The following is a 25,670-nucleotide window of genomic DNA, read 5'->3' on the forward strand; positions in this document are numbered from 1 at the left end:
ACTGGCATAATGCCATTCACTTAAACAGTTACACTAAAGTAAAACCAGAGTAACAGAGTGAAACATCAAACTCCCACATCCAAACTACCACATATGATGTTCCAGAGGTGTTTTGAGATGATATCAGAGAAGACAATGCTAACATTGAGAGAGAGGCTGGCTTCCTCCTCAGCTGAGCAAGAACTGGGGAAACTACATGATGGCCTGCAGAGGCTCTGAAATAAAGCTATCAGCCATTCTCATAGTAGTTCGGAATGTGTAAACATGCCTGATCTGCCTACAACCATGGCCATTAAGGTCTTACCGCTACCTTCCCTTGGATTTGGGGCTATGTGGCTAACCAGTGAAGTGGTCTGCTAGAATTTTTCACTATGTTTCCTATTTCCAAAAAAGTAAAACATTCAATTATCCTTAGTGTGGTTCTTGTATTAGGCGTAGTTTAAATATGTATACATAACATGATGCAATTATGGGGATGGCTCTTTTAAAAATAATTTAAAAACACAACCCTGGAGCTTGGAATAAAGGATTAAGAAATCTGTTTAAATAAATATGGGTTGAAACTTTGAAAAGAAATGTATTAGCCAGAGATTGGAATCCACAGGAGTCTCCAAGGGTCTAATTCCTACGTTAGTCAACATAATTTATCACATCTAGCTACTGGAGTAATACTGGGCTCATCAATATAATATTGAATAATTTCACAACCTGGATAAAGGTTATGAACTTCCAGACATGGCCATGAACAAATGTTATATCTACACATGATTTGTCTTTGCAGGAATCACTTTAGTCCTTTGGATAAATAATGGGATCTTCTCTTTAATGTTATATATATAATCAATAATAAACTGACAAAAATAATTAAAATACCTCACATTTGTCTCTGAATTTTAAGTTCTACATGTATTTTAATGTCAGAATGGCACATCTAAATACTCTCTATTGGCCTCAATTTATGGGGAACTGGAAAATGGTTGTCAGTTATGAAAACTGATATTATAAATGTCTGAATTCTTTTTTTATACTTCCTTTCATTCTGCCCTACAGATCATCAACTTTTCATGAGTCATATCCACTTGTTCCAATTACCTGACCAGAACCAATGTGATGAGTCTAAGGCCTGGCCTACACTGCGGGGGCAGGGGAGGGGGGTTAGCTACGTTGGTCTAAGTTACGCAACTTCTGCTATGAAAATAGCGTAACTGAAGTCCATGTACTTAGAGCTACTTACCGCGGCGTCTTCACTGTGGTAGGTCGACTGCTGACGCTCCCCCGTCAACTCCACCTAAACTTCTTGTTCCGGTGGAGTACCGGAGTTGACGGGAGAGCGCTCAGCGGTCAACTTCACTAGACGCAATAAATCGACCTCCGCTGGATCGATCGCTCCAGAGGTAAGTGTAGACATGCCCAAAGACTCATGTGATAGCAGGTAAATGTGAAGGGGCTTTTCATTATGAAAAACTGAACCACAAAAGTTTGGGCAGAAAAATCTCTGCTACTTACCTACTTTCTTTCAAAGTATTTGATAAACAAAACAGGTTGGTAAATAACTATGTGCATTTAAACTTTACATATCTTAAAGTGTATATAGCTGAGTATTATTCAACAATTAAAGAAACAAAGAATAAATACATCAGACAATGTTGTGCTGAGATAGTGAATGTTAGGTTCCAGGGAGGCCTCGGCCTACCCAAGGTGCTCTGCAAGAACGAGGACGACACACACTCTGTGAGTAATTGGCTTTACTGAAGGTAACGTGACACACCCGCAACGGGGACTCCAAGCGTGGCTGTCACAGAGGCGGGGAACCCAGCGCCTTGGAGCTCTGCCTGGTACGGAGTCCGAAAGCTGCTACAAAGCATACTCATATTTATATACCAATAGCAAGCCAGCTCATACATAATGCAAAAGGGGCTTTCCACCCTCCGGGACCGCCCGGGGCCGCCCTCCATGGCCCAGGGCCAGGGACTTTCCACACAGCGGCTGCAACCGGTCTTGGCCGGTTGACACAGGCGCACCGTGCCCTACAGTAACCTGGCGCTGAGAAAGCGGAGCTGCCTAAGCTAGGCCGTAACAATCTCTTCCGCAATGCCCTTGCCTTCCTACAGTGAACTATCATGACACTAAGACTCTTATATTATTATTAAGGCTACATTTTAATCATGGGTATTTTTAGTAAAAGTCATGGACAGGTCACAGGCAGTAAACAAAAATTCATGGCCCGTGACCTGTCCATGACTCTTACTATATACCCCTGACTGAAACTTGGTTGGGGGGGGTGCCTTGGTGGGGAGAGTGGCCCTGGAGGTGCCGCAAGTGCTGGGCGGGACGGCCCGGAGAGCACTGTGGCTACTGGGGAGGGGGATGCGGCTCGTGGCCACCACGGGTGTTGGGGGAGTCATGGCCTCAGGGGCGCCTCAGGTGCTGGGGGGGTGCAGTTGGTGGGGCTGGAGCAGGCTCCCTACTCAGCTCCTGGGAAGTGGTGGCCCCAGCTCCTAGTTCCACTCCACCCCAAGCCCCAGTTCTACAGCTCCCATTGGCTGGGAACAGTGGCCAATGAGAGCTGCAGGGGTGGTGCCTGCGGGCAGAGTCAGCACATGGAGCTAGGAGCTGAGGGAGGGGAGTTGCTGTCACCCTTCCAGGGAGCTCCCCCACCCCAAGTAAGCAACACCCCGCACCCCAATCCCCAGTCCTGAGCCCTCCCCCCACTCAAACTCCTACTGCTGGGGGGTCAGGCCAAGACTGCCCCAGCAGCAGCCAATGTGCCTGACCCAGGGGCTGCCCAAGCTGCTCAGGCAGTCCCCAGGCCAGCCACACCAGCCGCTGCAGAAGTCATGGAGGTGACAGAAAGTTACGGAATCCGTGACCTGGTGACCTCCATGACAAACATGGAGCCTTAATTATTATGTAATAAATCTAACAAATTAATTCTATAGACTTCAACGCTTTACCATGTGATGTTCTACATGGGAAAATTACTTACCAGTGTTTGTTTTGTTATGATCTCCTCTTTTCCCTACTCTGCAAGAAAGATACCTCAAGTTATGCTAGTATGGCTCCAATGTCCTATCAGGAAGCAGGAACTAAGTGAAATTGCCAGTCTCACAGCCCTATATGAGATGATGGATCAGCTGCAAATTCTGTCACCTGTTTACCCCTTTTTCCAGATCATTTGTGACTATCTTGAACAGCACTGGTCCCAGTACAAATCTCTGGGGGAAACCACTATTTACTCCTTTCATTCTGAAAACTGACCATTTAATCCTACCCTTTGTTTCCTATCTTTTAACCAGTTACCAATCCAGGAGAGGACCTACCCTCTGAAAGTCCAAGTACACTCTATCCACTGGATCACCCTTGTCCACATGTTTGTTGACCCCCCCCCCCATCAAAGAATTCTAATAGATTCTTGTGGAACAATGTCTCTTTACAAAAGCTGTGTTGACTCTTACCCAACAAATCGCGTATATGTCTGATCATTCTGTTCTTAAAACTTTGTAAAGAAGGCTATTTGCTTCCTGGCTTGTCATCTCTGTTTTGTCCTTCTCTGATCTCTTCTCTCTGTCATCCTTACACCTGTCATTATCGTATTTCTTTTGAGAAGGAAAGAGGAGAAAGATCTTGCAGAGTTGTTTCCCCATGCTTCCAGGATGAGGTGGTAAGATAAGACCGGGGTGTGGTAAGCAGGGTCTTATCTCTGCAGGCTCAGTTTTTGACAGTCTTTCTTACCTCCTCATTCCTGATATGTGGAGTGATAACAGTATAATGTGAGGCATCATTTTTACAGAATGGGGGAAGCCGAATAATGTGCAATCAAAGCAACCATCATAATCAGAGCTCAGAAATGCCACTGCAATAAGGAGGTGTGATGGTGCTCTGCTAAGTTATACCTGAATCCAAAATTGGAATGATTAGATATATAATGACAATAATTAGTAAACAATGAGGTCTAATTTAGTAAATTAAAGAGGATTTTGTTAAATTACAATATAACCAAACTATCTTGATTTATCACAGACTCTGTAACAATAAAAATGTTTTACCAATCTGATGCAATTTTAAGCTAACAATGATGTATAGATATGTTTCTAGCTGATTTATTAGAACATAATTCTTTTTTTAAAAAAAAAGACGGGTGATTCGCACTGCTATTAGGCTAAAAATCTGAATTTGGATTTTTATTAAAATATCGTAATACAAACATTTTGCATCAGTAAAAGAAATTAGAAATATGGACACCCCTAAAATTTTATAGTAATATATAGTCTCTATTTAACTCTGCACTGGGTGATATGTACAAGTCTGTCTTTACTGAATGTAAAGAACAAAAACCAATATATAGAATACCAATATGGATATTTAGTATACTTTTATACCATGTGCATGCTGTCAGCATATAGGGTTGAAGTGCTGTAAGCAATTCTGATTAATTTTTCTTATATTTAGATCATGATATCATTTTATTTTATTTTTTAAGTATGGAGCTTGTCATATCAGAGAAGCAACTCAATAGATATGTGTTGGGACTCATGTGAATTAGCCTGGAAACTACTATGAGACTAACAGATTCATTTGGGCATAAGCTTTCGTGGGTAAACTTCTTCAGGTGCATGGAGTGAAAGTTACAGATGCACGCATTATATAATAACACATGAAGAGAAGGGAGTACTCTTTGATACTATTGATAGTATAATCAATATAAGAAGATTCCAGGACTGTCACTCTGAAGCGATAGAAACAGCTACAAGCATGATTGAGGCCTCTTTTTGTTCAGAATATCACCAGGTTGAATCCTCACTGGGTTTTGCAATCTGTTACCATCCAATTTTTAAATTCTCAGTCATTTTGACTTTATGAATGATGCCCATGTGACAGCATGGGCTTTCAGCTACTAGTATTTCAAAAAACTATTAATTTTGGGGGCAATTACATCAGGGCAAGAATTTTGAAAAACAGCTTGCGTGTGTTATTTTTGGCATGGTTTTATGCTTTATAAAAGTACTTTGTTGCCCCACCACTGTAATTGTACTGCATTAGTGAATACCTTTGGTGAGAACCTGCTTCTTTTGTTCATCTTAATCAAAAGCCTATTCTAAATGGTTAAGAGCCTCACCTCCTCTGGTTTGCAATGGTATGCTGGGAATGTCAGCCTCTGTGGATAGCTCATTGTTCATGCTGATGCAATAAAATAGTTCATCCAAGAAAGAGGGTTTTTTCAATCTTTCTGCGCTGAGTGCTCTTGACATAAAGTAACCTTCAGTATTATTCTTATTCTCCATCTCCTGTGAACTTTCTAGGTCATCAGGTTCTTCTATTTGGGCCACAGAATCGTTTGATAAATGACTAATGGCCAAAGCTTTACTGAGATAGTAGCCAGAGGTTTCACCCTCTGCACTTTCACATATACTTTTATCTTCGATACCAGCCCTTTCCTGAGCTGTTAACATCCCCACACTATGGCCTTCATCTAACAGTTTGGATAGAGTAGACCTGGAGAGCAGGGTGGAGTCTTGAGTTGTGTAACAAGAGGGACTCATTCCATCAGAAAGAGATTCCTGTAGTTCTGGCACTGGAACATTGCTTATTGTTCTTGAGAACTGCATACATTCTTCCAGAAGAGTCACAAGCTGCCCTTCAGAGAGACGAGGTAGTTCTTCAGGCTAGAAAAAACAAGCAAAAATTTCTTCCTGTCAAAATATAACTATTAATAAAACCATCACAAAAGAGTTTGGCAGACACAAAAGAATGAATAGGACTCTTGAACATTGATGATATTATTTTGGGGGTTTCCTGAGTTTAAATATGCTTATATGTAATTATACTACTTATTAAACCATTCCAAAAGGTGCGAGATAGATTAGACACTGAAACTTGTTAAGGAGGCCTGCTGTACACCAGGCACTTAATGGAGAGGCCTTTCATTTCACCTGCAATCTCACACAAGTCTTCGTATTATTAAAGATAAAAGCATACCGGTAGTTGTTTACTTACTAAGTTAAACAGTTTAGTGAGTTTTTAAAAATATAATATGTCCTTGTTGATTTCAGGGCTCTAGTCTCTTTCAATTATCAATAGAAACAGAATACATAGCTGAAAGATCCATAGTAATTTGGATGATATATTTGGAGCTCTTACACCCATCTATTCTTTTTTCAGTCAATTTCTTATACTAACAATGAGGGGGCAGTTATGTTAGACAGGGCTTATGACGCAAAAGTTCAGTCATCACAACCTTTAATGCTCCTGTGTAACAGAACAGAGCAACACCACACACTGGTGTAAGGCAGGTACTGAAGAAGATTATGTTTTCCAGCTGAAACTACAGGGAGTTTAGATACTCAAAGTGTAGATACTCAAATCGCAATTTGGCCAGAGTATCGGGGTAACAAAATGTTACTTTTACAAAAAGTATAAGTTTTTGGGTTTTTTTAAGATCACAATTGAGCAGGGCCTCAGTTTTACCTGACATCCAAACATGATGGGCCAGATGATCAACTGATGATTTCAATACAGCTACACCAATGTATACTACCTGGAGATCTGACCCACTACAAAACCTCCAACACCTCGATCCAGCATTGATCCAGCACTGACTCAGAGAACAGTGCCACCCACCAGCATCAACACCATTTCCTGCAGTACCTGGCTTTTTTCTGCAGGACTCTTATCCAAGTACTGACCTAACATGACACTGCTTACTTTATGTGATGTGAAGAGATCACAGCCCAAAGGGGCATAGTTGCATGGATTACATGTTAAAACTGCTCATTCATGTTTATGAATCGGAATAGCCTTCAGTCAAGAAGAAATGAATATTTCTTTGTTAAATATGTCTGAGGTATTAAAAGTTTCAAGTTGACTCTACAAATCAACAAGTTAGAGATCAGGGGTCGCTTCCAGTCATCACTCTACAGTGAGTGAGTTTTCAAATCTTAGTGTCCTTTAAAATATCAAATAGATAAAAAGGATTTGAAAAAGCCTGCATTATCAAGCCACCACCAGGTACTGAATGACAGACAGTATGAACTGAGTTTATTTGCAGTGTTGCACAGAATCAACAGCAAGGATGATGTCTGGGAAAATGCTTTTAAAAGAACAAAAGCCGATCTAAGATCCCATATCAGTAGCAGTTATAGGTAAAAAATCGTTCAAAGCAACAATCACTCGACTTGAGTTACAATTTATACATATGGATTTCCAATATATTAACACACTAATGAGAACATAAAGATTACATAACGTTTTAGTACTAAGCAAGAGTATTAATACTTGCAAAGTCTTGTTTACAAATCTGCTGAGTGTTAATGCACAATAATTATTAATAAGTCCAGTCCAGAGGATGATAAATATTAAAATTCAACAATATGCCCTTACCTAGAATATTGTATTCAGTTCGCCCCATTTCTGAAAGGAGTTAGCAGAATTAGAAGGGGCTCAGAGATACAGTTAGGACTCCTCCATGACCACATGACTGTCTTCATCCTGTGCAATGACTCAACCTCTGAGCCCTTTGTCATTCAAACTGGTGTAAAACAAGGCTGTGTACTGGCACCCACCCTTTTCTCCATTTTCTTAGCAGCTATGAAAACGTTAACCCAAGACCGTCTACCACAGGGCATTGGCATCCAATATTGGATTGACGGCAACCTCTTCAACCTTTCTCATCTCCGTGCCAGAACTAAAGTAATATCAGCAACAATAACCAAACTGCAGTATGCAGATGATTGTGCTGGAGTTGCACACTCAAAGGAGGATCTTCAAACAGCCCTTAATTGCGTCTCTGAAGCTTACAAAAGCCTAGGGCTAACTCTGAACATCAGCAAAACAAAAGTTCTCCACCAGCCAATCCCTGGTCAATCATCAGACCCAGCAAGGAAGATCTATATGGACAAAGAAGAACTGGAAAATGTAGAATAATTTGCTTATCTTCCCAGCCATCTCTCATGGAGGGCAGACACAGACATTGAGATTCAGCACAGAATTCCCTGTGCCAGCCTTGCCTTTGGTAGACTCGCTGGGTGTTCAACAATCACATCAGAACACATGCTAGACTGAGGGCATCTTGGTTTCATTCCAATTGAGAACAATGGGAGATGGCAGCCATTTAACTAAAAGGCTGTTTACTACTGTTGTTTTTTAAAGAACAGTGCTAATTGTCTGTATTATAGGTAGAATTTTATTTTGGTGAACATAAAGCACGGTAATTACATGAAGACTTAATTAATCTAAAGAATAATGGTATAATTTAGTTTTCATTAACTAAATAGATCCTGGACCAAGTTATGGCCCTTTTATACCATTTTCTCATACTTTTAGGTTTTCATAACAGTGAAGAAAATCTTTATTAGCACGGGATGGAGCCAGAGACTCCTGTAACTAACCCAAAAATACAGGAGAAATCCATTTGAACTCAGGACTTTAACTCCCACTTCTAAGCACAATCCACTACCCCATGCTGTCTCTCTAAACTTCTTGTAGTAGTGCTTTAACTTGTAGGGCAAATTTTTTTGCAAGTACTTTTTATTTAAAAGGTAACTCGTGAGCATTTAAAGATATAGTGATATCATACCATGTGACAATTAACACACCACAACTAAGAAATATGTATTATTTCTGTCCTTTTAATCCACAGTGCCACTTACATGGGGATTACTTTTAGTGATTACATGACAATCTGCAGAAGTATGTAAATACTAACATAAGGAATTACACTGTGTTTACAAGGAACAGCATACTCTAGTTACCATGTAACTAAAGAGGTGTTATTAGTTAAAAATAAACACTTTAATGTACAGGGTTTTACAGCAAATATTTTTTAAATTTGTGCACCTATGTTTTGTATACAAAGCTGGTAATTGCACATGTAAATGAGAAACTGCATCCCAGATCCTCAAAGGTATTTAGGCAACTAACTCCAATTAGGTTTCCGAGGGGTAGCTGTGTTAGTCTGTATCAGCAAAAATGGGGCATCCTTGTGGCACCTTAGGCATGGTCTACACTAGTGGGGGGGGGATTGATCTAAGATACACAACTTCAGCTATGAGAATAGCGTAGCCGAAGTCTACATATCTTAGATCAAATTAAAATGACTTACTTCGCGTCCTCGCAGCGCTGGATCGACAGCCGCAGCTCCCCCGTCGACTTTGCTTCCGCTTCTCGCACTGCTGGAATTCAGCAGTCAATGGGAGAGCGATCGGGGATCGATTTATTGCGTCTACACTACACGTGATAAATTGATCCCCGATAGATTGATCGCTACCCAGACATACCCTTAGAGACTAACACATTTATTTGGGCATAAGCTTTCGTGGGCTATAACGCACTTCATCAGATGCATAGAGTGTCATGTGCTGTATATTTATACCGGCTTACTGTATTTTTCACTCCATGCACCCGATGAAGTGGGTTATAGCCCACGAAAGCTTATGCCCAAAGAAATTTGTTAGTCTCTAAGGTGCCACAAGGTCTCCTTGTTGTTTTAATTCCAATTAAAATCAATGGCAATTAGGTGCCTAAATATCTTTGAAGATCTGGGTCTAAAAGCACATTTTCCAGTTTGTCATTGTGTAATTTTCTACTGTATATGTAACTGTCCTTTCTACATGTGAAACAGCATTTGTAGGATGGGTGCCTATAGTTATGGTTGTGTGCCATTATCTGTTGTGTGCATACACAAATGTGTTCCAACGTGAGTTAAACTGTGAATGCATATTTCCCTTTGTATATGTTGGCCTCCAGATTTTGAAGATTTGACTCTAAAGTGCTACCTTCACTTAATCTGCTATTATTTATATATTTCCATTCAGAGTAAAATATTTTTGTTGAAAGGCTGACAAATTCAGTTAAACAGCTGCCTTTGGACATAGTTTGTCTGTATTTATATCTTTTCATGGGCTCTGATTTCACATTATTGCTTGTTCCCATGCCATAGAAAATATCTCTGAGTGTTCTTGAGCTACAGTAAGATTTTTAGTAAATGGAGAACGGATACTGAATAATCTACTGCAAAATTAATAGATTGTTCAGTAATGTGGGGAAGGCGTTGAAGTGTAGTGAATGTTCAGAAAAAACTACATAAATTAATTTTTTTAAAGATTCTGGTTTCCCTCCTAACAAAAGTGGAGCTGAGTTATCCTGTGCCATTTCATTTATTCAGGTGTGAGGGTTTCTGGTTTTTGAGTATCTTGAAGTCTGATCTTGAGTTATAAAAATATTAATCTATGAATGAATGCTTACAGTTGTGAAGGTTTGCTTTTCTAGCTGGTTTCAAAAAGCATAGAGAAATGGGAATATTTTCTACTAAAAATATTCAAAAACTAAAAGCAAAGACTCACATGAGTAATGCAATCCTGTAATTATTCACCCAAAATCAAGTTGCGTGTTCACTAGCGAAACTGATTTACACCTCTACCCCGATATAACGCGGTTGTGGGGAGCCAAAAATCCCTACCGCATTATAGGTGAAATGCTGTTATATTGGGGTAGCAGTGGCAGGGCTCCGGCAGTAATTTAAAGAGCTCCAGACTCCAGCCGCTGCAGGGAGCCCGAGCCCTTTAAATTGCTGGCCGACCCCGCTGCCACAACCCCGGGGTAGTGGCAGCAGGGTTCCAGTGGTGATTTAAAGGACCCGGGGCTCCCCGCATCAGCCAGAGCCCTGGACCCTTTAAAGCGCAGCCCGAGCCCTGCTGCCGCAGCCCCAGGGTAGCAGTAGCAGGGCTCCCCGCAGCCCTGGGTGGTGGGGCTCAGACTTTGGCTTCAGTCCCGAACCCCAGCAAGTCTAACAACAGCCCTGGCAATCCCATTAAAATGGGGTCCCGACCCACAGTTTGAGAACTGGTAGAGCAGAGAGTATGTTTATAAAATATGCAGATGATACCAAGATGGGAGGAGTTGCAAGCACTTTGGAGGGCAGGATTAGAATTGAAAATGACTTTTACAAATTAGAGAACTGGTCTGAAATCAACAAAATAAAATTCAATAAAGACAAGTTCAAAGTACTTCACTTAGGAAGGAAAAATCAAAAACACAGCTACAAAATGGGAAATAACTGGCTAGATGGTAATACTGCAGAAAAGGAGCTGGGGGTTATAGTGCATCACAAACTGAGTAAGAGTCAACGATGTGATGCAGTTGCAAAAAAAGCTAATATCGTTCTGGGCTGAATTAACAAGAGTGATGCATGTAAGACACAGGAGGTAATTGTCCTGCTCTACTTGGCATAGGCGCCAACTCCATGGGTTCCCCAGGGCTGCAGCACCCATGTAAAAAAAATTAGCTCCCCTCCCTCCCCCACTCCCATCCGCCGGTGGCTGCCACTGATCAACACCTCTCCTCCCTCCCTCCCAGTGCCTCTTGCACGCCGCGATCAGCTGTTCTGTGGCATGAAGTAGGTGCTGGGAGGGAGGAGGAGGAACAGGGACAGGGAGTGCTTTGGGGAGGCAGCAGAAAGAGGTGGGGCAGGACCTTGGGGGAAGGGGTGAAGTGGGATTGGGGCCTGGTGCTGAGCGGGGGTTGAGCACACCCAGAGAAAATTAGAAGCCAGCGCCTGTGCTACTCAGCACTGGTGAAGCCTCAGCTGGAGTACTGTGTTCAGTTCTTGACATCACAATTTAGAAACGATGTGGACAAATTGGAGAGAGTACAGAGGAAAGCAACAAAAATGAGAAAAGGTTTAGAAAACCTGACCAATGAGGAAAGGTCGATTAAAAAAATTGTGCATGTTTAGTCTTGAGAAAAGAAGACCGGAGGGGGGCCCGTTAACAGTCTTCAAATAAAGGCTATTATAAAGAGAACTGTGATCAATTGTTCTCCATGTCCACTGAAAGCAGGACAAGAAATAATTGACTTAATCTGCAGCAAGGGAGATTTAGGTTAGATATTAGGAAAAACTTTCTAACTATAATGGTAGTTAAATTCTGGAATAGGCTTCCAAGGGAGGCTGTGGAATTGCAGGTTTTTAAGAACAGTTTGGAGAAACACCTGTCAGGGATGGTCCAGGATATTTGGTCCTGCCTCAGTGCAAGAAGCTGGACTTGAGGACTTTTTGAGGTCCTTTCCAGCCCTACATTTCTATGATTTTATAGTGCTTTTGTACATTTTAAAGCTCCTAGATAGGATCACATGAAGTTAGTTTTAGAATCTTGAGTTAGGTAAAGTGTAGATGACTGAGATGTACATGAACAGGGTGGTGGCCTAATTCCTATGAGGTCAAGGGGGATTAGTAATTTATCATCTGTTTACGGGGCCTCCGAGTTATTCAGGGATGATGGGGCTCACCTATCCGACTGGGGAGCTGACATATTAAAGAAGATGTCAGTAAATGTCTAGGACCCTGGTCAGCAATGGGGAGAGGCCAGCCAAACTAATTGCTGGCTCCTCCTTGAGGTAAATGTCCAGTGCAGGTATTCCATAGAGAATGGATACAGACAGGTGGATAGGTAAAGGATTTTAAGGAGGCACTTTTTAAAGGAGCAGAGAAAGAGTGTTAGGGGCTCCAGTGACTGGTACAGCAAGGAGTCAATCCCCCTCCTTTATGACCCCCCTTAACCCTCCTAAGGGAGGGAGAGGGTGGTAGGATCTGAGCAGTGGGTTGGCTGAGATTAGAATGGAAAAGGGGGAGGGCTGATGGCAGCCCCTGAGTATATGATTATGGAATTACCTGCACTGTACAATTTTTATCAGCTGAGTACTCCCAGATATTTAAAAATAAAGTTGTGACCTAATTAAAACCACATCCAGTCCCTCCTGTCCTTCTTCCAGCCTAGCTGGACAATGACCCTGTCATCTACTCACAAATTGGGACAGGTGGTCAGTACTGAAATCAGAGCAAAGAGGCTGCTCTTAGTGTCCATTCAAGTACTAGCTTTGGAAATTCTATTTAGAGAAGTCTGAATAACTGGGGGAAATGATGGGAATATACTTACATTAAATGTATTGTTTATATGAAACCACATAAGCACTTTAATACCTGGGGTTATATAGAAAATTGATACAATATAATATTTGTATATGTAAATAAAATAATTCTTTTATGGTTAACTGTACACTTTTAGGAGGCTCAATACTTGGAATCAACAGTAAATTCTTAGGATGACACTAAATTCCAGTTCTTCTAAGCTTTCACTGTCCTCACTGTAATGTACTTACAAAACCTCATTAAACAGATAAAACATTTACATAGATACTATTTTAATAACAGATAAATGCATCATTCACATTATTCAGAATATAGAAACCACATACTAGACAAGGCAAAATGATCTATGAAGTCTGGTTCCTATTATAATTGGAAAAGCTCCAATTGTTCTTGCTAATTTTTAATAGGGCACTGAATCCCATTCAATTGCTAGGCTTTTTACTGCTAATGGTCCAAGAAACTAATTCCTAGCCTGGAGTCCTGGATGCCTGTTAATGACCTTTCCAGCAGGAATCTATTTATGTGTGCAGCTAGTTCTCCTGACCCCAGTTGCCTTTCTCTACCTGAGGGTCTTTTGTGTTTAGCTGAATTCCTCAGTGGCATGGGTCTATAGGATAAATCTTACTGCATGTGGTAGGAATGCACACTTGTACTTAGTTTGTGTACAGACCTGCTGTGACTCTGGGCTTACAAGTTCAAAGCATTAGGAATGTTTTCAATTTCTATACAATAATGGAGACAGACTACTAAATGCATTCCTTATATTAGAAAAAAAGACAGAAAGGAATATTTAAGCCTTTTTGTTTTGTGATTTGATATATTTTTGTTGTTCACCTTGGAGGTACTACAGTTAACTGCTGTGACTGTCTCTGAAGTTGTTCAGTATGATTCCTTAAAATTGTTGGAGATGTATTTTAGCTGTAATGCAATGTCAAATGTACGGTTTGTAATCTGTTCTGAAATAATCTTCTCCCTTCCTGCTGAAAGGAATCCATTACAAGAGTGCAATAACCTACTGAAACAATGATCTGGCTTTTGACATATCAGCACTGGTATCATTTGGAAGTTTTAAATAGTTATTTACTAAATGATAAATACCACTTTAAGTGCATAGCTCTATCATATCACTGACAAGGCAATCCTTGCCCTGTACCTTTCCATTTAGCATTTCACACCAACGCGCCCTATCAACAGTCAGGCAATGCCATACATTACCCTGCCTCCTCAATAATCACACATTTGTCCGTCAACACCACTCATTAGGATATTTGTTTAATCTAATACATTGCATACAAAAACAAATGGAGACAGTTTATTATTAAATGTGAATGATTTGCCTGAAGTTTTCCAAAACACATTAAGGCCCAGACCCTGCAAACACTTACACACATGCTTAACTTTGGGCAAGTAAATAGCATTTCTGAAGTCAGCACAGGACTGGGGTTTACAAAACTTGAAAATTGGTTTTAAGTTGCTGGGTCTTATGCTGATCAGAGCCACATGTTAATTCTGAAGTGCAATTGCCAGTTGCCCGTTATGTCTTTCTACTTTTTTTAGAAACACTAAGAACACAGAAAACAGATTAAAGGAAAAAAATTGTCTGCTATCTGTGAGGTTAATTCCAAGAGGAGATGTAACGAAGACTGCTAAAAAGAATGGGCCGCCAATATAGCTAAACAAGGGTTAATCTGGCCCAGAGTCTCCACTAATTTTGTGCCATTAAAAAATTAAGGAATGCAGCCAGACAGAATAACTTGAAATATTTATTTTGTTATTTGTAATCCTATTTGCAAATTTTAATGATGCTAAAACTATTATTATTCTAAAGTGTATACTCCACTGAAATGCTGTTCAGTTAAAATTTAAGGACAACAATTAAAACATCATGAAACACAGCATACAGAAACTAAATAAAATACTAACAAGCCACAGTACAAAGATATATTTACATCTGAAAAGAAATCAATTAGAGCTACACAAAGGCTTGCATCCGTTCATGCAAATGTCAGTTTTCAGCATTACACCAGGTTCATGAAGAATCCAACTAACTGAGTAACAGGCGCAATTTGTCTTAGAATCAGAGAATATCAGGGTTGGAAGGGACCTCAGGAGGTCATCTAGTCCAACCCCCTGCTCCAAGCAGGACCAATCATCCGGACAGATTTTTGCCCCAGATCCCTAAATGGCCCCCTCGAGGATTGAACTCACAACCCTGAGTTTAGCAGACCAAGCTCAAACCACTGAGTAACAAGACAAGACACTCGGCTTCTAGAGGCAGAGAGAGTACTCTGAATTAGCCAGAAGAAAACTAGTCAATTTCCTTCACACAATTTGAAATGAGTGATTAAAAAAGACAGAGGTATAAGGATCCCAGGTAATATTAACCATCATTCAACATCCAGAGGTATCAAGCCATTAGGGGTGGATTAGGGTGACCAGATGTCCCGATTTTATAGGGACAGTCCTGATTTTTGGGTCTTTCATATATAGGCTCCTATTACCCCACAACCCCCATCCTGATTTTTCACAGTTGACATCCAAAAAGCTTCTAACAGTGGTTGTCAACTGACAGAATTAACACATGCCCATCAAGCCAATGACATTGGAAAAACAGAAGCAGCAAACGCAGGATCCAGATGACAGATCTACCTTATGGCTAAACATGCCACTGCAAAAGAACTATTTTGATAACAAGAATTGGCCATGTGAGCAGAAACCCATTAATGGTATGTCTACACTCAATGTAAACTATGGGTTAGTGGGATTTAATCCTACATTCAGTCTTTTCTAACCCATGCTCAAGTCCATAATGTGAGCACATAAAGCATCCCTGACTTCTGCTGCCCGGGTGCAACCAGCTCCAACTGTGGTAGCTGCACTTTCTGGCTGAGGTTACCCATCCATCATCCCCTCTCTGTCATAGGTCCATTCAGAGGGAAGTGGCTCACCTCTGGCTTCACAAAGATTATCAAGAGCACAGCGAGTCACTGTAATGTGACAGCATTGATGACACTGGTATCCAAACAGTCTGTAGGCATCTCCAATGTGATTTTAATCTGCCAAAAGCACATTCAACAACCATTCTATTCCTGCTGATAGTGTAATTAATTTTTCTTTTGCTAGGGCCTCCAAAATCAGGGTATGGTTTCATAAACCAAGGCAAAAGGAGTATGTTGAGTCCCCCAGAATAATGGTGGAGACACTGACTCCATTTATGTCAATGTTATTTGGTGGGAATAGTGTCTCATCCTGTCCATGAATGTAGAGTCCCGAGCGGCTCTGGAGCGCAGACCCAAGTCAAACCAACCAGAGTCCCTAGTTCCTTCCTGAAATGTGGCTGCTCTAGCCCTATGACCATGATGCACAGTGGGAAAACTTTACTGCCTACCATCCATGTTACAGGAAGTTTGAATAACCCACCAACGCAGTCTGCCAAGCAGTCATTTTGCTCTATGTGCTCCCAGCTATCGGAGACAGCAACATGGAGGAGGTGCCTTTTGAAGAACTTCTCTTGCTTGTGCTTTCACTCCTGTGTCAGGAAACTGGCAGAGCATCTGTGAGGCACTGGTGGACATTTCAATGGTATTTTCTGTCCCACCAAAGTACCTGACAGATTTCCTGATGGAGCAGGAGGAAGCGGCAGAGGAGGAGTACCCTGTCATGGCAGACTTGCACTGGCAGATGTTGCTCAGTACAATTGGCATGGCCACTGATGCCCTCTACGTAGACAGTGCTTCTGGCGCAGGGCCACAAACACAGGCTGGTGGGATCATGCTGTCATGCAGACCTGGGCTGATCAGCAGTAAGTCCAGAACGTTTGCATGAAGAAAGCAAATCTGGAGCTTTGTGAGCAGCTTGCTGCCACCCTCCACCATAAAAAGACACAATTGAGGTCCACCTTGCCAGTCCAGAAGCAGGTTACTATTACTATCTGGAAGCTAGCTACACCAGACTGCTACAGGTCCGTTGCCAACCAATTTGGGGTTGGAAAGTCCACTGTGGGTAAAGTGGTGGCAGAGGTTTCTGAGGCAATCAGGCACGTGATTACCCCAATGAGGTGGTCATTAATGATATTCCATAGGTAAAGCTACTTTTGAAAGAATGGGGATTCCTAACTTCGCCATGGTCATTGATGGGACTTGTGCCCACAGTTTGTCTTCCTCAAGAAGCACATGGGTACTACATCTACTTGTGGACCATAGAGGCCAATTTATGAATGTCAATGTGAGCTGTACTGGAAAAGTTCATGATGCCTGAGTTTTTCGCCGCTCGGGACTCTACATTCATGGACAGGATGAGACACTATTCCCACCAAATAACATTGACATAAATGGAGTCAGTGTCTCCACCATTATTCTGGGGGACTCAACATACTCCTTTTGCCTTGGTTTATGAAACCATACCCTGATTTTGGAGGCCCTAGCAAAAGAAAAATTAATTACACTATCAGCAGGAATAGAATGGTTGTTGAATGTGCTTTTGGCAGATTAAAATCACATTGGAGATGCCTACAGACTGTTTGGATACCAGTGTCATCAATGCTGTCACATTACAGTGACTCGCTGTGCTCTTCATAATCTTTGTGAAGCCAGAGGTGAGCCACTTCCCCCTGAATGGACCTATGACAGAGAGGGGATGATGGATGGGTAACCTCAGCCAGAAAGTGCAGTTACCACAGTTGGAGCTGGTTGCACCCGGGCAGCAGAAGTCAGGGATGCTTTATGTGCTCACATTATGGACTTGCATGGCCCAATGGAAGAGGGAGAATAGTGTCTGTAAGAATGTGTTTGTGGGAGGAAGGGGCTAATCAAATGTTGAAGCAGGGCATTTAGTGCTTTGGAAGGTGTGTGGGCTTGATTGCCATACAATGTATTTATGAATGACATGATGATTAATGAACTGTGGGGGTCAGTATGGGGTTATGTATGGAATTTATTGAAATGTGAATTGCTGTACTTTGGGTTGCTTATTAATGTTCCTAATCATGTTTTTAGCTTATCAGACAGCTTGATTGTATCATGTGTCAAACTCCACATAAAGCGGGCACATTGTTGGCGAGTTGTTGGAGGTGCAGTCTTTGTCCCTGGTCTTCCGGTACTTGCTTTTCAGCCTCTTAATACACTCTCTGCACTGATCACCTGTCAGGAAAATCTGCAAGGCTGCCAGCCCTTTAGCTGTTGGTACACATGGTCATTCCTGGTGCTTTTGTTAAATTCCAGTTTTACTGGCCTCACACCAGAGATTCACCAAAATCTGGCTGTGCTCCCGTGATGATAAAGCAGCTCATTTCTCAAAAGGCATGCTCTGCTCAGGCTCCATTGCAAATCCAGGAGGCTCTCCGAGAGTGTGCTTGCAGATTGGTGATCAGAAGACAATGGGTTAATGGTGACCTGAACTGCTGCTGTACGCCGGGGAGTGGGGTGGGGTGCAGTGGTCAATTTCCATTTTCAGTAGAGTCAACTGGGATAGAGAGAATTAAGGAATTTGGCCCACGGAATTCTGGGATACTTCAGGTGGACTCTCAGGACACGAGTCAAGCGGGGCTGCTTCTACACTGCAAAGCAATTGGGCTCAAACCCTGGGTCCTGGTTTGACTCATCTCAGACTCTGCAAGGTCCTGGGACCCTGGGTCCAAGCCCTGCATTAGCATAATTGCAGTGTAGATGAGAGGGGGGTTAGGCTTGATTCTGAGTTTAAACATGGATTTATGTCACAGTACATTGCAGTGTAGGCATACCATAAAATTTGGAGAAAGTAGTTATTGACAGAAGCACAACAAATGGCAGAATAATCATTTTACTTAACAAAGGAGCTCAGGTCATCTATACTAACCTTGTATATTTCATATCAACTCTAGTAGGGCTTTTGATACTGTCTCACATGACCTTCTCATAACTAAACTAGAGAATATAGCCTAGATGAACATACTATAAGGTGGGTGCACAAGTGGTTTGAAAACTGTATTCAGAGAGTAGGTATCAATGGTTCACAATCAAGCTGGAAGGGCATATTGAGTGGGGTCCTGCAGGGATCTGTCCTGGGTCCAGTTCTAGTCAATATCTTCATACATGATTTGGATAATGCCATAGAGAGTACTCTTATAAAGTTTACAGGTGATACCAAGCTGGGAGGGGTTGCAAACGCTATGGAGGACAGGATTAGAATTCAAAATTATCTTGAAAAAATGGAGAAATTGTTTGAAATAAATAGGATACAATTCAATAATGACAAATGCAAAGTACTACACTTACGAAGGAATAATCAATAGCACACATGCAAAATGGGAAATAACTCCCTAGGAGGGAGTACTGCAGAAAATGGTCTGGGGGTTATAGTGGATATCAAACTAAATCAGTCAACAATGTGACACTATTGCAAAAAAAAGCAAACATGATTCTGGGACGTATTAGCAGGAGTGTGGTAAGCAAGACACAAGAAGTAATTCTTCCACTCTGCTCTTCAATGATAAGGCCTCACCTGGAATACAATGTCCAGTTCTGTGCACCACACTTCAGGAAAGATGTGGATGAACTGGAGAAAGTTCTGAGGAGAGCAACCACAATGATTAAAGGTCTAGAAAACATGACTTACAGGGGAAAGAGTGGTGGGGGGAATGATAATCTTCAAATACATAAAAAGTTGTTATACACAGAAGGATGATAAATTGTACTCCTTATCCATGAAGGACAGGACAAAAAGTAATGGGCTTAAATTGCAGCAAGGGAGATTTAGGTTAGACTTTATGAAAAACTTCCTAACTATAGGGGTAGTTAAGCACTGGAACAAATTACCTAGGGAGATTGTGGAATCTCTGTCATGGGAGGTTTTTAAGAACAAGTTAGACAAACACCTGTCAGGGATGGTCTAGATAACACTGTCCTGCCTCAGTGTAGGGGACTGGACTAGATGACCTACTGAGGTCCCTTCCAGGTCTTCATTCTATGATTCTATGACTGAGGAGAGTATAAAAGCCAGGATGAACTGGCTGCTTTTGAGAAATACGTATTTCACAAGCTCAGCAGAGAGGAGAACTATGAAGACATTTACTTGTGGATACCAAGGAGATTATCCATATAGAGATCTATTGCAACATATTAATATACTTAGTCATTATACTGCATTGATTTCTATACAATTGTTTCCCCAATGAGAACTTGAAATAAGTAAACTATTTTTTCTTCAACTCATTCCTTCTTCTTCTCCCTTATTGAAAAATTCAGTGCATATTTCATGCCTAATCTATTTTAATTGGGTAAATTGAAACTGCTTCAAAGTAAATTCAACATAAACTTAAGTTCAAATGAACAAAATCAACTCTAGTTTAATAGGCACATAACTAAAAAAAAACTAAAATCATTTTCTGCACAGAAAAAGAGGCCTAAAAATAAATATATCTGTAACACTGAGTTTGCTCTACAGTTTACAGACCAATTTTTGTCACAAAAGAACATCAAAACACCAATTTCACTGAGCTTTTCTTATTTAAATCTATGCTAGATGTAAAAAAAAATCATTGCCAGCCAATCCATCCATCCAGTTAATTAAAGTGCCTCTTACCAAGCATAATCCCAACTATCACTGCCGCACTAGGATTTTCGGGAACTGAAACCTGGATAGACAATGAAAGCAGTCTTCTCCTGAAGGTCTCAATCCTATAGTGATGCTAAGCACTCTGACTCTGATCCAACACAGTACCCAGACATATGGTTAACTTTAAACAAGTGCTTAGGTGATTTGTTTGCTCAGGCCGCAGCCGTCAGCGTCTGGCTGGATCAAGCTCTATGCTTTTGTGTAAAGTCAAAAGCACTGACAAGGATGATGCTGCCATTCCTACCACCATCAACAAAGAATCACTTTTGTCAGTGATAATCAACCTCCTTTTTTATTTTCGTCAATGCTAACCAAAGCCTCCATTTTATTTTTAAAAAAATTAAAACATAGGAATTGCCACACAGGATCAGACCCAGGGTCCAGCTCACTGAAGGAGTGACATGTTTGGAGTTAAACTACTACTGCTACTCTCTAGTAAGATTTTAAAAAGTACAAATTGCTAGATATTGGTTTGAAAGCAGATAATTATACCATTAAAGAATAATGTATATAAAATTCATATAGGACACCTAATCATTGTAGTATTTGTGTGCTTCATATTGTTTAAACAAAATAATATTAAAACAAACAACAAATACCAGTAATACTATAGTCTATTGGTTAAGGTCCTTAATTTACAACAAAATAACCTCCATGCAAGAGCAATGTTTAAAGACAATTGGATCTCTACATAGTTTTACATGTTTAAGTAGACTTCTAGTGAGTATTATCCTCCTGCATCTCAAAGCACTCTCTCATGATAAATGTAATTTTGCACATGAATACCACCACCACAGATAATATGTGCATGTATGTATGTATGTATGTATGTGTGTTATTATGGAGGGATGGTAGCCATTCCACAGTGAAGGCTGCAACTATCTTCTCATTATAAGCCCATTAGTATGCAACCACCCCAAAGTCATACGCATAATATCTTTTATTTTTAAATATACGTTTTGCATATGTCACAAAACAAGTCTTTCAGGAATGTTCTAGAGAGATTTCTAAAATGTTGTCAAGTATCAGAGGAGTAGCCGTGTTAGTCTGGATCTGTAAAAGCAGCAAAGAGTCATGTGGCACCTTATAGACTAACAGACGTATTGGAGCATGAGCTTTCGTGGGTGAATACCCACTTCATCGGATGCATGCATCTGACATCTATAAGGTACCACAGGACTCTTTGCTGCCTCTAAAATGTTGTAACTTTTTATTTTCAAATCCCTCTGCCAGTGAAGCCATGTGCCTAGAGCCTGAAACAAAACTTACTGAAGTCAAAGGGAGTATTTCCTTTGTTTTCAGTGGACTTTGGATCCAACCCCTAGTTATCATGAATCCAATTAAAATTGGACCCAATCAAAAAATGACCCAATCAATTTTTTTCTAATTATAGACACGTAATGACTTTAATGTAGGATATATGCAGACCTTCCTTGGACATTCCAAATAAATGCTCACTTGAAATCTTCTGCCCACTGGCATAAGGCTTCTGCTATCAGTTACCTATATTTAACTATCTACCTATCTACACACACACACACACGAGCTGCCATTGGGGCAGGATCAACTTCATTGGTCCTCCTGCGTGTTCACTGTATGCAGGGGCGGCTCTACAAATTTGGCCGCCCCAAGCAATCATGCCCCCGGCGCGCCGAGCGGAGCAGCGAGCAGCCTGCCGAGCAGCGAGCGACCTGCCGCTGCGCATGACCGGCTCCGTGGGTCGCTGGGCTCTGGCTGGGCGGCTGCGGACGGTGAGCTGGCGCTGGTCGGGGCTGCCGGCTGCGGCGGCGCCTGCCGCTGCCGCAGCGCGCAGCGGGACAGAGCGACCCCAGCCGCCCGCTCGCCGCCGTCAGGTCGTCATCTCGGTGTCCGGTCGGGCGGTGCACCGCCGACATGACGACGACACTGCGGCGGTGCGGCAGGCCCCCTGCCCCCCCTGGGAGGCCCTGGCCCGGGGCGCTTCTGAGCTGCCGCCTTCCCCCGCCCTGACTGTATGATATGGACAAAAGCCCAGAAAGAGAAGACTAACCTGAAGAAAAATCAATAGGTGTTTTAAGAAAAAAAAAGAACAGTTGTGTTGATTAAAGGTCAAAATCTCAGCTTTGTTTTAAAAATTCTTTGTCCCTCCTCAGATGGCCCACTGAAGCTTAACTAATTTGTGATTGCAGGAAAAAATTAATAATGGTATCATGTTGAATTCCTAAGTGTTTCGTGAGTAACTGCCAGATACATTCAGAATGTTTGCTGATTTACTAATGCTGCTGTTGGTTTATCTGAGTCTTTTCTTTACTTCACTTTTCTTACTTTTACATGACATGAGTAGAGATTCATGTTCTTACACTTACTAAAAGGAGTATTTTCTTTGCTCAGAAACCGGAACTGGTTCAAATAGGTTTGAAAAGCCAAAGAAAATGTTTTCCCAAAGCAAGTATACTGTTCATCACATTCTTCCATAGGGCTCTTGTGTATGGAAATAGAACAGACAGATGCATGTAGCTCCTTCCAAAGGCCCTGCCATCATTTCAGAAAGAAAAACTGTAGTCAGAAATTTCTGTTATCTTTCTTTTCATATTTTTTTCAGTAGCTCATAAAAATTATCCACACATTGGTGAGCACTACTACAATATGAGATTCCCATTGTAGCTTACCAGTAACCTCACCCTTAACCTGAAGAAACCACCTCCACTGAATCTGTGAAAGAATTCAAATTCCTTGCTGACTCAAACCTTGACATCTCATAACCAGACTCAGTTGTGCCAAAGTTACCTTAACCCCATCTATATACATACACAAATGTATGTATACCCCAAATGTATACCCCAAATTAAAAAACATAGTAAGGGAACCAAAAAAGTGCACTGTGGCTAACCAACAAAGTAAAAGAAGCAGAGAGAGGCAAAAAGGCATCCTTTAAAAAGTGGAAGTTAAATCCTAGCGAGGAAAATAGGAGGGATCACAAACTCTGGCAAATTTAATGTAAAAATATAATTAGGAAGGCCAAAAAAGAATTTGAAAAACAGCTAGCCAAAGACTCAAAAAGTAATAGCAAAAAAATGTTTAAGTACATCAGAAGCAGGAAGCCTGCTAAACAACTAGTGGGGCCACTGGACAATCAAGATGCTAAAGGAGCACTCAAGGACGATAAGGCCATTGAGGAGACCCTAAATGAATTCTTTGCATCGGTCTTCACAGCTGAGGATGGGAGGGATATTCCCAAACCTGAGCCATTTCATTTTAGGTGATAAATCTGAGGAACTGTTCCAGATTGAGGTGTCATTAGAGGAGGTTTGGGGACAAATTGATAAACTAAACAGTAATAAGTCACCAGGACCAGATGGTATTCATCCAAGAGTTCTGAAGGAACTCAAATATGAAATTGAACTACTAACTATAGTTTGTAACCTATCATTTAAATCAGCTTCTGCGCCAAATGACTGGAGGATAGCTAATGTGACGCCAATTTTTTAAAAGGCTCCAGAGGTGATCCCGGCAATTACAGTACTGACTTCAGTACTGGGTAAACTGGCTGAAACGATAGTAAAGAACAAAATTGTCAGAGACATAGATGAACATAAATTTGTTGAGAAAAAGCCAACATGATTTTTGTAAAGAAAAATCATGTCTCACCAATCTACTAGAATTCTTTGAGGGGGATCAACAAGCATGTGGACAAGGGGCCTCCAGTGGATATAGTATACTTAGATTTTCAGAAAGCCTTTGACAAGGTACCTTACCAAAGGCTCTTAACCAAAAGTAAGCTGCCCTAGGATAAAAGGAACTGGTTAAAAGATTGGTAACTGGTTAAAAGATAGGAAACAAAAGGTAGGAACAAATGGTCAGTTTTCAGAATGGAGAGAGGTAAATAGTGATGTCCCCCAGGGGTCTGTACTGGGACCAGTCCTATTCAACATATTCATAAATGATCTGGAAAAAGGGCTGAACATGGAGGTGGCAACATTTGCAGATGATGCAAAACTATTCAAGATAGTTAAGTCCCAAGCAGACGGCGAAGAGCTACACAAGGATCTCACAATACTGGTGGGCAACAAAATAGCAGATGACAGTCAATGTTGATAAATGCAAAGTTTGCACATTGGAAAACATAATCCCAACTATACATATAAAATGATGGGGTCTAAATTAGCTGTTACCACTCAGGAAGGAGATCTTGGAGTCATTGTGGATAGTTCTCTGAAAACATCCACTCAATGTGCAGCAGTAGTCAAAAAAGCAGACAGAATGTTGGGAATCATTGAGAAAGGAGGAATAGATAATAAGACAGAAAATATCATATTGCCTCTATATAAAACCAGGGTACACCCACATCTTGAATACTGCGTGCAGATGTAGTCCCCTCATCTCAAAAGAGATATATTGGAATTTGAAAAGGTTCAGAAAAGGGCAACAAAAATGATTAGGGGCATGGAACGGCTGCCATATGAGGAGAGATTAATAAGACTGGGACTTTTCAGCTTGGAAAAGAGACGACTAAGGGGAATATGATTGACGTCTATAAAATAATGACTGGTGTGGAGAAAGTAAATAAGGAAGTGTTATTTACTCCGTCTCATAACACAACAAGTGGGGGTCACCAAATGAAATTAATAGGCAGCAGGTTTAAAACAAACAAAAGGAATTATTTTTTCCACACAACGTACAGTCAACCTGCAGAACTACTTGCCAGAGGGTGTTGTGAAGGCCAAGGCTATAAAGGGGTTCAAAAAAGAACTAGATTAGTTCATGGAGGATAGGTCCATCAATGGCTATTAGCCTCCCTAGCTTCTGTTTGCCAGAAGCTGGGAATGGGTGACAGGGAATGGATTACTTGATGATTACCTGTTATGTTCATTCCCTCTGGGGTACCTGGCATTGGCCACTGTCGGAAGGTCTACACATGTTTCATGAATAGTAAATGAATGAAGATTCAGCTCTCTTGTTTTTCTATCTGAAGACCCACCTGTGTAACTAGGAAGAGACTTTCTGATGCCAAAGTTGCAATTCACATACACACATACATTGCTACCAACTCTCGCAATTTTATCAGAGGTCTTGAAATATTTGGTGTTCTTCTTAAAGCCCCAGCTTCTGAAGTCAAGCAATTAAGTGAAAATCTCAGCTTTCTTTTAGAAATTTTTAAAAAGCAAGTTCTCATGGTTGTAGA

The 25,670-nt window shown here is 41.2% G+C and overlaps 1 protein-coding gene across 3 annotated transcripts in view; it reads right to left on the minus strand.

The window, feature by feature from the left end:
• The window catches only part of FSIP1 (fibrous sheath interacting protein 1), a 219,058-nt gene that overhangs the window by 47,152 nt on the left and 146,236 nt on the right, over positions 1-25,670 (minus strand). For all 3 annotated transcript variants that reach the window (XM_039533503.1, XM_039533504.1, XM_039533502.1), the window contains one exon: positions 5,117-5,663. In XM_039533503.1, the coding sequence (XP_039389437.1) occupies positions 5,117-5,663 (547 nt within the window). The remainder of the gene's footprint in view (positions 1-5,116; positions 5,664-25,670) is intronic.

The sequence above is a fragment of the Mauremys reevesii genome, linkage group 4, assembly GCF_016161935.1.
Source record: "Mauremys reevesii isolate NIE-2019 linkage group 4, ASM1616193v1, whole genome shotgun sequence".
Classification (NCBI taxonomy): Eukaryota; Metazoa; Chordata; order Testudines; family Geoemydidae; genus Mauremys; species Mauremys reevesii.